This window comes from Orbicella faveolata, unplaced genomic scaffold, assembly GCF_042242905.1.
Source record: "Orbicella faveolata isolate gen_17 unplaced genomic scaffold, um_ofav_v1 contig_13, whole genome shotgun sequence".
Classification (NCBI taxonomy): domain Eukaryota; kingdom Metazoa; phylum Cnidaria; class Anthozoa; order Scleractinia; family Merulinidae; genus Orbicella; species Orbicella faveolata.
In genome coordinates this window covers 32614447-32626370 of record NW_028301540.1, presented here as the reverse complement: position 1 = coordinate 32626370, position 11924 = coordinate 32614447, and the positions used below count along the sequence as shown (strand labels likewise).

General features: G+C 41.3%; 2 protein-coding genes across 2 annotated transcripts; both read left to right on the top strand.

Annotated features, from left to right (window-relative positions):
- The first annotated feature begins 971 nt into the window (after positions 1-971).
- Positions 972-6845, top strand: LOC110049902 (serine/threonine-protein kinase DCLK1-like). The gene is made up of 2 exons (XM_020755749.2): positions 972-3140; positions 5289-6845. The coding sequence occupies exons 1-2, from the start codon at positions 1362-1364 to the stop codon at positions 5835-5837; spliced, it is 2328 nt and encodes a 775-aa protein (XP_020611408.2). The 5' UTR covers positions 972-1361; the 3' UTR covers positions 5838-6845.
- Positions 6846-7960: 1115 nt separating this feature from the next.
- On the top strand, positions 7961-11844 carry LOC110049930 (kelch-like protein 12). Its single transcript, XM_089285562.1, has one exon. It carries the CDS (start codon positions 7973-7975, stop codon positions 9686-9688), a length of 1716 nt encoding a protein of 571 aa, XP_089141688.1. The 5' UTR covers positions 7961-7972; the 3' UTR covers positions 9689-11844.
- The last annotated feature ends 80 nt before the right edge of the window (positions 11845-11924 follow it).

The following is an 11924-nucleotide window of genomic DNA, read 5'->3' as shown; positions in this document are numbered from 1 at the left end:
TGAACAAGCAAACATTTATACAAGCACTTTTCCGAATAATCTAACTTCTAAAAAAAGTTAAAAATCATGAGAGAGGTATATATTTTCCGACAAATGCGATTGTAGTTTTGTGTCACGCACCGCCATAACTCTGAAATTCAAAGTACGTAGGTTTCAAACGAAGCTCACGATTGAGCTGTAGCATTGTAAACAGATGTAAGTTTACCCCCTCTTATGCCTGATGGGGATAAAAACTTTGGTGGCTCTTTAGTTTTCGATTTTAGAAAATGGTGACTTAACATGAAAACGATCTATAAATTAAACTGCTCGGTCCTTTTCTTTTCGCCAGCTGCTCGCGCGTTTACCGCGGTTCAACTGCGCTGGTTTCGTGAATTTCGCGTTCGCTGTGCTCAAGATAAATTCACTGCTCATAGACTGTACCATTATATGGCGTATAAGCTAAGATATGATAGTCTGTATGTGTATTTCCAGCTTCAAAATTGGACAAGTACAATCCCTTTCACTTTCTTCAGGAAAATTTCCTGAGAGTACCTATAATTTTCACTGAATAGAAATAAATAGGGTAAGTTACACACAGCTACACCTCGCCGACGTTTTTTGGTCTTTCTTGGATCCCAAATTGCCAACTTCTTTGAACAATCTAGCCTGACAGGCAGATCTACATATGACGATTTCAGTTCTAGATAATCGTGACAACTCTGCATACAGGCGTTGCGTGACTACAGATTTGATTTGAAAAACACCTTGAGCCATCGTGTATCTCGCTTTAGAAAGAATTTTCTGAGAACTAGACTTTCCTTTCTTTAATTTAAGGTACTTTCTTTCAGACTGTGCTTGCAATGTGCCACTTTTTATTGAATTTTAAATTTGAAATGTTGACAGATGTGATGAGCTCCTGCAGATCTCCGGCTGTAAATTAAATTCGTTGCGTGGCAACACAATAAATAAGTGTACACGCGCGCACTGATTGAAATGCGCGCTTGTGATGTAATGACTAGTAAACTCTGGGGTTCTATTTGTGTTGTTGCGATGAGGTTAACATTTGCAACACATCTCGATTTCGTTTGCTGATGGCTTACAGTTGTTCTCTGTTCAAGATCCGAGAAGTATGACACAGTAGCTTCTTGAAAATGGCAATAGTATGGATTTTAACTGATAAACAATCGTTCGATCTGCCGGCGAAATTACACGGTGTATTTTAATTTGCCTTAAACGTTAGAGACGATTTCCTGTTCTGTCTATCACCGGTCATGTTGGAATTAATCATCGACAAGGATTTATTCTCGAAGCTTTTCAATCACAACTGAACGACGGCACTGTAATGATCACAAATAGAAAGCACTGACTGACACCGATCAAAGATGGCGACAACTAAAGCAAGTTTTCCCGGCCGCTCCGATCACGATGTTGGCCAAGGATCGAAGAAAGTCACTTTCTACATTAACGGTGATCGCAATTTCAGAGGTCAGGTAATGGTTATTACTCCGAGAAGATTCCGTAGCGTCGATATGCTTCTAAACGAGCTCTGTCGTCTCACGTACTTCAAAGATCTGCCCCTGGGTGTCCGATATCTGTTTTCCCTTGAGAGTGGCGCCAGAGTTGACACTTTGGATCAGTTAATTGACGGCAAAGCTTACGTATGCTCGTCCCACTCGAGCCTAAAGAAGATATCGTACGGTGGAAAGCCTCCTCTGACCCAATGGAGCTCAAGACATCAGATTGATCTTCCTGATATAAGGATGGCCCAAAGCGAGCCCAAACGTCGACCAGTGGGTGTCGCAAGAATGGCTGAACCTTCAAGACAGCGAGGTTCAGGCGACAGCAGCAGGGTGAGCATCAAGCCTAAAATGGTACAAGTTATCAGAAACGGTCCACACAAACCTCGCACGGTTGTTAAAGCTCTTTTAAACAAAAGGACAGCACAAACCCTCGAACAAGTTCTCGACGAAGTAAGCAGTTCGCTTGGAAATACAGGAGGTTTGAGTGCACCTAGAAAATTATACACAATTTCCGGACAGCAAATTCGCGAGGTGGCTGAATTGTTTCGCGACGAGAACAACATATTTATAGCTGTGGGAAGCGAGAAATTCAGTTCTGACGATATCTTTGACATAATGGACGATTTTGAGCAGAGAGGCTCGAAAAAGCAGAGCGACAAACGAAAACAATCGAAAGGTGGTAACGAAGGAATGTTACATTATAAACAAAGAAAGGCCAAGGATGCCGAGCAAATGAAACCCGTTGTTAAATCGTTTAACACGATTGAAGAGAGCAAACTTCCAAAGCTGCCTGACATTCATTCAAAAGTTGAGAACAAACCGAGACCAGAGAATATTAATAATAAAGACAACAAAACCCACGTGCAGGGAAACCCGAACGCGGCTAAGCGTTCTCCACGTGGGAAAAACACTCACGCAAGTAACACCCAGAAAAGACCTCAGAACAACGTCAAACTGCCTCAAATAGGTAACACTAATTTAGTTTCAAAATCGGAGAAGGAGAAGAAAGAAAACGGAGAGGTCCCAATCGCTAGCAACGACGATAATGGCTTGGGTATTCAACCAGCAAATGAAGAGCTAAACGAATCGCAAAATCACAACAACTTAAATCAGTCAGGCGATGTTAGCAAACCAATGAGGAAAGTGTCGTTGAGTAAAAGACCCGGGAAGAAAACATCAAGGGACGATAGTGGAATTTTATCAGAAGACGAGATAAAATACGGTACGGTAACGGACAAAACTGTTGAAGATGTTTATGACATGGGCAAGAAAATTGGAGACGGCAATTTTGCCGATGTGCGTCAGTGCATCGATAAAATAACCAAGAAGGAATTCGCGTTGAAAATTGTCGACAAAGCTAAAGTACGAGGCAAGGAGCAAATGATAAGGGATGAAATAGACATCATGAGAAGATGCAAGCACCCGAACATTGTGCGAATGTACGAAGACTATGATTCTCCCAGACATATCTACCTTGTCATGGAGTTAATCAAAGGAGGTGATCTATTTGACGCGATTTCATCTTCGGTCAAGTTTACTGAAGCTGTCACGCGGACCTACGTCAAAGACATTACTAAAGCGCTGGCTTATTTACACAAGAGAAAGATCGTGCACCGCGACTTAAAGCCTGAAAATCTGCTGGTAAGTATTAAAGGGAAGTTCTAATTCTGGGAGACAGCAGGTCGCCGGAATCTGCTTTTAATACCATCTAATTTTGATAATGGCTCAAAATGTAAAACGTATATAGGGAGTAAATGTTTTTCTTTGTATTGCTCAATACAAAGGAAGGACAATATATCGCCGTTTTGCTTTTAAATCAAACAATTTACGCTTTGGTTTCATCAGAAAAACTTCTCTTTGTTTGAATAATTTGACTTTACAAATTAAGTTTTGATGAAACCATGGCAACTATGTTTAACTTCCTCTCTTTCCAGTCGAAAAGCAGATGGCTAGGCTGTTGAGGGGCTAGTTTCATCTCGATCGTTAACACAAGGTTCAATTTTAATTTTTGGGGCCGCATGACCCACTTGTCCGAATCTTTCTTGAAAATACTGCCTTTGATATAGATATCAGTGATAAAACGTGTTTTTACACCGGTTCAGCTCAAAGCCATGCACTTGAACTGAAATGGGGTGACCTGGTTAGTAAAATGTTTTCACAGGGCATGCATAAAAGTAGTAGACGATTAACAAATGGATGTAAGTGGTAGAACTAACTTGACGTTTGAATAAGACAGTTTCTGAATCAAATACAAGGCTAGTTGTAAGGGAGAGAATAGGATAGATTCAATGCCCAATACTTTGATTTGAAGAGCAAGTCCTCTACACTATCGTCTGATGCATAGGCGTACGAGCTGGGGGACGTGTGGAGGGGGCGATGGGGGCTGTAGGTCCCCCCAGCTACGGAAATTATGTAATTTTTCTGGCAATACGACGACACTTGAGATAAAGCATTACAAATTACGAACGAAGACCAAGACTTTTGATTATGTGGTGACTCTGAAAAGAGCCTTTTGTAATGTCTCAACAAATGTTTAAAATTTTTTCCCGAATTTTTCTTAGGAGGTGTTCCTCTATTATGTTCATGTTGTTTAGCATCATATTTACGCTGCTTCTGAATTCGTAGAAGCCTTGCAGTGTACGCTGCAAGTCTCCTGTGGCCAAAACAAGGCTATTTCCAAGGACGTCTAGCAACGCCTCCTTTTATTCTTAGCACGTCTCGAGTCTATCGCGACGCTGGTTTCGAATAGAGTCCACAGCTTCTGTATCACGTCCAAACGGTCCATCTTGAAACACAAATGTCTCTGTTGCTGATCTGCAGATCGCTGAACGAATAGACTAAGAGTAGTCCCTCTTTCGCTAAGTCCGTCGTGCGTGACGCGAAAGAAAACCGCGAGAAAAAAATGGCCGCGCGAAATCGAAAGAAAACCGAGAGAAAAAAATGGCCGCCATTTTTATCTCGCGGTTTTCTTTTGCGTCACGCACGACGGACTGAGCGAAAGAGGGACTACTCGTAGTCTACTGAACGAATGCCGTGGAAGGAAGATCTTTTTGTTTTAATAAGTTTTAGACTTTTCTAGATTGAGACTGTTGATAGACGTCATTGAGTAGGCAAGCCTCAATACAACTATTATTTTTTGGAATTATAGTAGTTCATTTGATGTGAGAGCTGTGAACGGTTTTGCTTTTCATGCAATTTGAGTGCGTTTGAATCCCGATTTCACTGAACACTCACGCATTCGGGCATTGCGCATTCGGGCATTGCGCATTCGGGCAAGGAAGTCACAGCCCCCCTAAGTCCGAAGGTGCCCGTACGCCTATGATCTGATGGCTCCTAAAATTAATTAGTTTTAAGAAGCCTTAGTGTATATTTTCCGAATCACTCCGTCCTGGCCTTGTAGAAGACTAGTTCTCAAATGGTAGGGACCAGTCTTCAGAATGAGAGATCAGGAGTCTGTCTACAGACGTTCTGTTTGTTTTGCTTTGTTTTATTTTGTTTTGTTTTTTTTTGCCAACGAGTTATGTTACTCCGAGCGCGTAGCGGGAGTGTGGTCGCGAAGCGGACGCAAAAAAATTGAACTTTATTTTTGTGTTTCAGCTTGAGTGGTGTGTTTAGAGATCAGAGGTTTGACAAAAAGTAAAAACGAACGAGAAGAGAGATTGTTCTTAATTGCGGCTTTGTGCTATTTTTCCCCGCACTTCTCTCTTATATCTGTTTCATGTGAGCTCCTGTTGAATTCTACTTGAATACGGCTACTTTTATCTTCTAATTTTGTACATCTCGTTGCAGGTCCACAAGAAACCCAATGGGCAAGTTATCCTGAAACTGGCAGATTTCGGTTTAGCCATGGTGGTCAAATCGCCGATATTTACGGTGTGTGGCACGCCAACTTATGTAGCGCCGGAAATCCTGGAAGAGGCTGGGTACGGGCTCAAAGTCGACATGTGGGCAGCGGGTGTCATCACGTACATCATGCTCTGTGGTTTCCCGCCATTCCGCAGCGCCAAGAAAGATCAAGATGAATTGTTCGACCTGATCATGGAGGGAGATTACGAGTTCTTATCTCCCTACTGGGATAATGTCTCCAACGAAGCTAAAGATCTGATCTCGAAACTTCTCGTTGTGAATCACAACGAGCGTTATAGTGCAGAGGAGGTATTATCACACCCGTGGGTTAAGCACAGGGTCGACTCTCTTGGCTGCGAGTTCCTTGGTGAAAACCCCGAAGCGCGGAGAAAATTTAAGGCCGCAGCCCTAGCAGTTCAAGGAGCGAAGAGGTTTGAAAACTTAGCCGAGCAGTTTCAGCGTCAACGAGGCGAGAAGATCATAATAACTTGACAAATTAAGTCTAATGTACTTCCTGACTAGTTCTTGATATTAAGAACTTCCAAGGGGTGTTCACGATTGCATGCCATACTTAAGCAAATAGGCGATAAACAGTAATCACCGCCCTATGCTTCTCTAAACTATGGTTATTGCTCCAATTTAGTCAGTCATGCTCTCACATCCTGCCATAATCTAAATATATTAAGGTATGAAGCTAAGTAGTGTAAATCGCAGCGTTCTTTTCAGTAAAAAACAACTCGTACGTCATTTGCTCTAATTACTTGCAGTCACAAGTAACACAACACAGCAGTCACGCGTGTCGCCCCCCGCAATACTTTAATTGCTACAAAAACGTCAAGACAAATGAGAGGACATATTGATTTCCACCGATGGTAGTGCTGTACATAGTCACAAATGCCTTTAATATACGGTACACGGTCATATCGAATTTGTCGTCACGGCTGTTACGGAGGAATGTTACAAAGTTTCACACTGCCAGGAACACGAGAGAAACTTTTGCAGTATTCATACATTCTTACATGTCGAAGTAGTAGTAGTGGTGGTAGCATTTTAGCACTTCTATTTCTTGGAGAAAATACCGGATATATTTTTATACGAAATTTGTAACTTTGATTACTTGAATGATAACGTAATATATTTAAGTATGGCAACGTTGTGATTGTCTCTCAATTTGGAGAGTCCGTTTCTACTACACACGCCAAGAAGATAAAATGATTTCAATTTCACTGTAGATCTCGGAGATGATATATTATTCACATATGTATATATTCACTATTATTATTCAAACTGATTTTATTACCAATCTAGTAATTTGATAGGGCGCATTGAAACTGTTGTCAATCGATTCCTTGAAATTAATTAAGTAGACTGATCGCCTTTGGTATTATAAATACTGACTGTTAGATTGTAGGTATTGCTTTTAGCATCGTCCAATGTATATAATGATATAATTGATGGTTGTGCAAATGAAAATAGATTAAATTATTTATTGATAGAAAATGCACTTGTTTTGTTAAAACTTGTAAGTTTATTTACTTGTGTTTGGCGGCCGGATGAAAAGATTTGTGCTCCTGGGTGGACAGAGGCACTGTGAGAGAACATTCTTGCTCAAGAACAGAACGCGATGACTCTGGCCAAGGCTCTAACCCGGACTGTTCGAATCAGAGACCAGCGCACTTCCCACTGCTCAGTGCGGGGTAGTGCTGCTTTCACCCTTTGACGAAACCGTCAGTAGATCCCAGTGGTAATCAGGAATTGGAAGGAGTGGACACGTTTATATCAAAACTTACATGCAGATATATATGGGTTATTGATCAAGTGTGAGGTCAAAATGGCTGTATATTGGCCAAGTTCTTTATTTTTGCGTGTTCATGGACCGAGACGGAGTCGAGGTCCGTAAAAACGCAAAAGATCGAGGCCAAAATCCAGCAATCTTGACCGAACAAGTTTGGTTAATACAGGATTTATTATATGGGCTTCGAAGAAATTTTACCTCGGGACACAACGGGTAGTCCCGAGCGGGCGACATTGCACTTTATTATATGGCTAGCTCCGTGAGCCGGCAAGACGAATCAAATCCTGCGCCGTAATTGGCTACCCGAGCGGGCAAGATAGAGTTATCTTGCCCGCTCGGGACTACCCGCCGTGTCCCGTAAGAAAAATTTCCCCAAAAGCCACATAATAAATCCTTTACTGACCAAGCTTGTTCGGTCAAGATGGCTGGATATTGGCCTCATTCTCTTTTTGCGAGGTTATGGACCGAGAGTGCGTCCCGGTCCATAAACTCGCAAAAATACAGAACGAGGCCAATATCCAGCCATCTTGACCGAACAAGCTTGTCAAATAACCCATATTTCTTACACGCTCGGGTAGCCAGTCACAGTGCAGGATTTGGATCATCTCTCCCGCTCACGGAGCTATCCATATAACAAGCTGGAATATATGTCGTAGCTGTAGAACCTGACAAATCTGATTGGCTGAAAATACGAAACGAATACTCTGCACATGCTCAGAAAATCGGGTCGCGATTCTTGGTGCTGACCAAAAGGAGCGCGGCCTCTGGGGACGTGAATGCTCGCGAACAACCACAGTTCTCTTGAAAACGAGGTAAGAAATTGCGTGACATAATGATGGAGAACACGGCCAGGAAAGTGCGAGAGAAAGCGTCCGAGTTTATTTACGAGGGTTTCAAAGACGAGCTGCTCCACAAACTTAACGAGTTTAGAGAAACGAACATTCTCTGTGATACGACTATTCGAGCTCAGGGACAGGACTTCCCTGCTCATAAATGTGTTTTATCTGCTGCAAGTCCTTACTTCCGGGCTAAGTTTACCAGTCGATTGCAAGAAAATGAAAGCAATCTCGTAGAGTTGCAGGAGGCAGAATCGAAGACGATTGCCGATGTTCTTAACTTCATTTACACTGGTGAAGCAAGCATCCACTCTTCCAATGCACAAGGTTTGTTGATGATCGCGGACTACTTGATCATACCAAGTTTGAAATCGAAAGCGTCAAATTTCCTGGAGAGTTCGCTGAATGCTTCGAATTGCTTGGCTTTAGAATCACTTGCTTCTCAGTATAACTGCGAGACACTGAAGCAAGCTGCAGTCGCTTTTCAATTTGAAAATTTTGTAGCCGTCGCAAAATCCGAGGACTTTAAAACGCTTCATGCAGAGAACGTCAAAGGACTGATTTGCAAGGACGAGATAAACGTGTCAGATGAAGAGGAAGTATACCAAGCAGTGATAGCTTGGGTGAAGCATGAACTGCCGTCAAGGGAATGTTTACTTCCTGAACTATTGAAATGTATGAGACTGTTTTCAATGTCGAAGTACAGTCTACGAAAAATTCTCGATGAAGAGTTGGTCAGTAAAAACCTCACCTGTACAAGGATTGTAATCAATGCACTAGACTTCTTTCTGTTCCCAGACCGTTTCCAAGACATGTCACTTAAACCTCGTTTGTCTTTAGACAAATACGAACATGTGGTGGTGCTCACTGGTGGAATTGGCGAATCTGGTCTCAAGAAGAACACCCAGTGCTTTGTGCCCTCCACCCTATCATGGGTGTCCCTACCCATGATGCCATACCCTCACAGTCATCATGGTGCTGCAGTGTGTGGTGGAGTACTGTATATAATGGGAGGGGCCAACTCAACCCCAATGTGTTGTTTCAACCCAAAACAAAACAAATGGAGCTCCCGTGGCACAATGTTAAAGCTAAAAGGCTGTTCAGTCACATGCTTTCATGAAGAGTTGTATGTGATTGGTGGAGAGGGTTCTTGGCAAGATGTTCAAATATACAATCCAATTCACGATAAATGGAGACCAAGAGCATCAATGGAAACCCGCCGTGCTGGTCATAGTTCTGTTGTGCTGCAAGAGTGTATCTATGCAATTGCTGGTCATGATGGCACTGTTTGTCAAAACAGCGTGGAGTGTTATAATCCAGTAAGTGACCAATGGACAAAGATTTCAAGTATGTGTAAAGTCCGAAGGTTTGCTGCTGCTGCAACAGTGGGTGACAAAATAGTCGTAGTTGGCGGATTTGGTGACATGACAGTTAAAACCATAGAGCCTTCATGTGAAATGTTTGAACCAAGAACAAATCAATGGAGCCTGGTGTCTAGTCCACTTCGGCCTCGTGCTGCTCATGGTATTGTAAGTATAGACGACAAAGTCTACTTGTTTGGAGGAGAAGATGAGAAGTTGTATGCAGCTAGTGTGGAGTGTTTTGATGTGAATGATAATGAATGGGAGGAAGCTGGCTCTTATATGTCTGTGCAGGCTTCATACTTTGGAACATCACTGCTAAAATTGCCAAAAGAGTTTATTCTCAATTGATGAAAAAGCTCACCCTCCATCCCTAGGGAACAGTGGGTGACTACAAAAGTGACAGGAAGTGGCTAAAAAGTCCTAACTTATTCAGTCACATTTTATAGGATAACCTGCCCTCAAAAGACTTGAACAATTGTATTTTGATTAATGACAGCTGTACTATATATGAACAGATATAGAACTGAGGCACTTGGCCAAATAAATGATAGTTATTGTTATTATAAAAATAACTGCCCTAATAAATGTATAATAAAAAAATCATTCAAAGTAAGACTGAAATTTACACTACTAACAAGTTTGTACTAGTTAATATTTTTGGTAGCTTCAAGACAATAACTGACGCAATATATATAAACTATCTTTTAAAATCTTATACCAGGTATTATCATGCTAGAAAGTACAAATGGAATTTTTTTCAATATTCCACCTCCGTTAGATTTATGAATTTATTTGAAACAGTGATAGAGTCTTGGGCTGTGAATGCTGTTGCCTATTGGGTTATTAAGGACAAAAAGAAAATTGGAAAGCAGAGTGAGTTGAGTGTGGAATAGGAAGAACAATATTCCCAGCCTCCTGTTACCACGTTACCCCATCTCAGAACCTGCCAGCTTAACTTTTTCCAAATAACAAGCACAATTTTATTCTTAGAGTGGTTGGATTTTGGGTTTTAGGTTAGGCCCGACTATACCTGAAGATGTCCAAAGATTTCCAAAGATGTTTTTTTTTAACATTTGCTGATCACAGCTAGTCCCAGGGTGTGTTTCGCCAAACATAATGCCATCCCCAGTACACTTCCCTGACTCAGAAAATTGGGGAAGCGTTCTGTTGCTTAAGGTTACAGTATACCTTCGGGTCGGCAATTTTCTTCAAATTTGGATTTTTGGGTCAAAATAGTGGTCGAAGAAGAATCTCTAATTTCTGAAAAAGAATTTTGAAAAAGGTTAAATATTGGCGGAGAAATGGCGGTTTTACGTTTTTGCCGGAAGTAAAAGTTAACCTTTTGATTAACAGCCCTGTGGCGCGTATGCAATCAACCGAGACGATGTTCGCGGGAATTACCTATATGGATGTCACGAATTGACTACTCAGTTGATCAGCATTGTTGTTCTGACTACCGAGCATTTTTGATATTAGGCGTGTCTCTATTAAGTTATAAGTAAGCATAGACCCCGTTTAAACCATGGACCGGTTCGAAAAAGCGAAAACAGCGAAGAACGAATGAAAATACATCAATGAGTGAAGAAGCGAAAATTCGCCACGCGGATGAAGCTATAGTTATGCGCTTGCGCGCGAGACACCCCTGAAGGTATACTGTAACCTTAAATGGGTTCACATTAGTTAAGTTTACATGTTTTTCAGAAGTCTTTCAGTTACAGTTTGTTCAGCTAGCCAAGAGAAATAGGTCCATAGGCTTGAATAGGCATGAAATTGAAGTTTTCAACATGCAGGCATGAGACACATGTCTTTAATATGCATGAGAAGTTGAAGGTATACCCATCTCTTGCTTGTCAGCCATTTCAGTGAATAGGTTGATCAATTTGCTTTCAAGTCGGAGTCCAAGTCAATAATGTGTGGTCAGTTGTTATGCCCCAATATATTTTACAGGGCCATTACTACACAAAAAAATTGAGGTTGAAAGGAATATATCAAGTTACCCTTCAAGTATTGATGAGCTAACTATTCTCAAATCAGTACAATAGTTACAAACTGGAGTACTATTCCGACTACCTAAGGCTGCTACTCATGCTAACTAGTGTGCTATTCATTCTAGCTGCTTGTTACATTGGTGCTGTTCCTATATATATTTAGAGTGTCATCTCCATTCCTGCTTAACATTTGTCATTCAGAGCTATGAGGAGGAAGAGCTGGGCTATACCACTAATAACATGGGCTGACCTGGCCTGGGGGTGGACTCAGAAAACAGATTTGCTTCTCTTCAGCCTATCGCAGATTAGAGACTTTGTTCTCAGTTAATTAGTTTATATTTAAATCAATGGGATGTTGCTTTTTCCAACAATCTGATTGGTTCATTAGGGTAGGTATAAACAATAGCTTAGTGAAACAATTATTAAAACAATAATTGAATTAATTATAAGACGATAATAATAAGATTTCTTTAAGGTTTGTACAATAAATATAATCCCTGCTCCTTTAAAATGAAATTCTACAGCGTTTGATAATGAATTTTTTGTTGGTTCAGTAGTTAGTGACAGCCATTCTTTGAATTGGAAAACGCCAACCT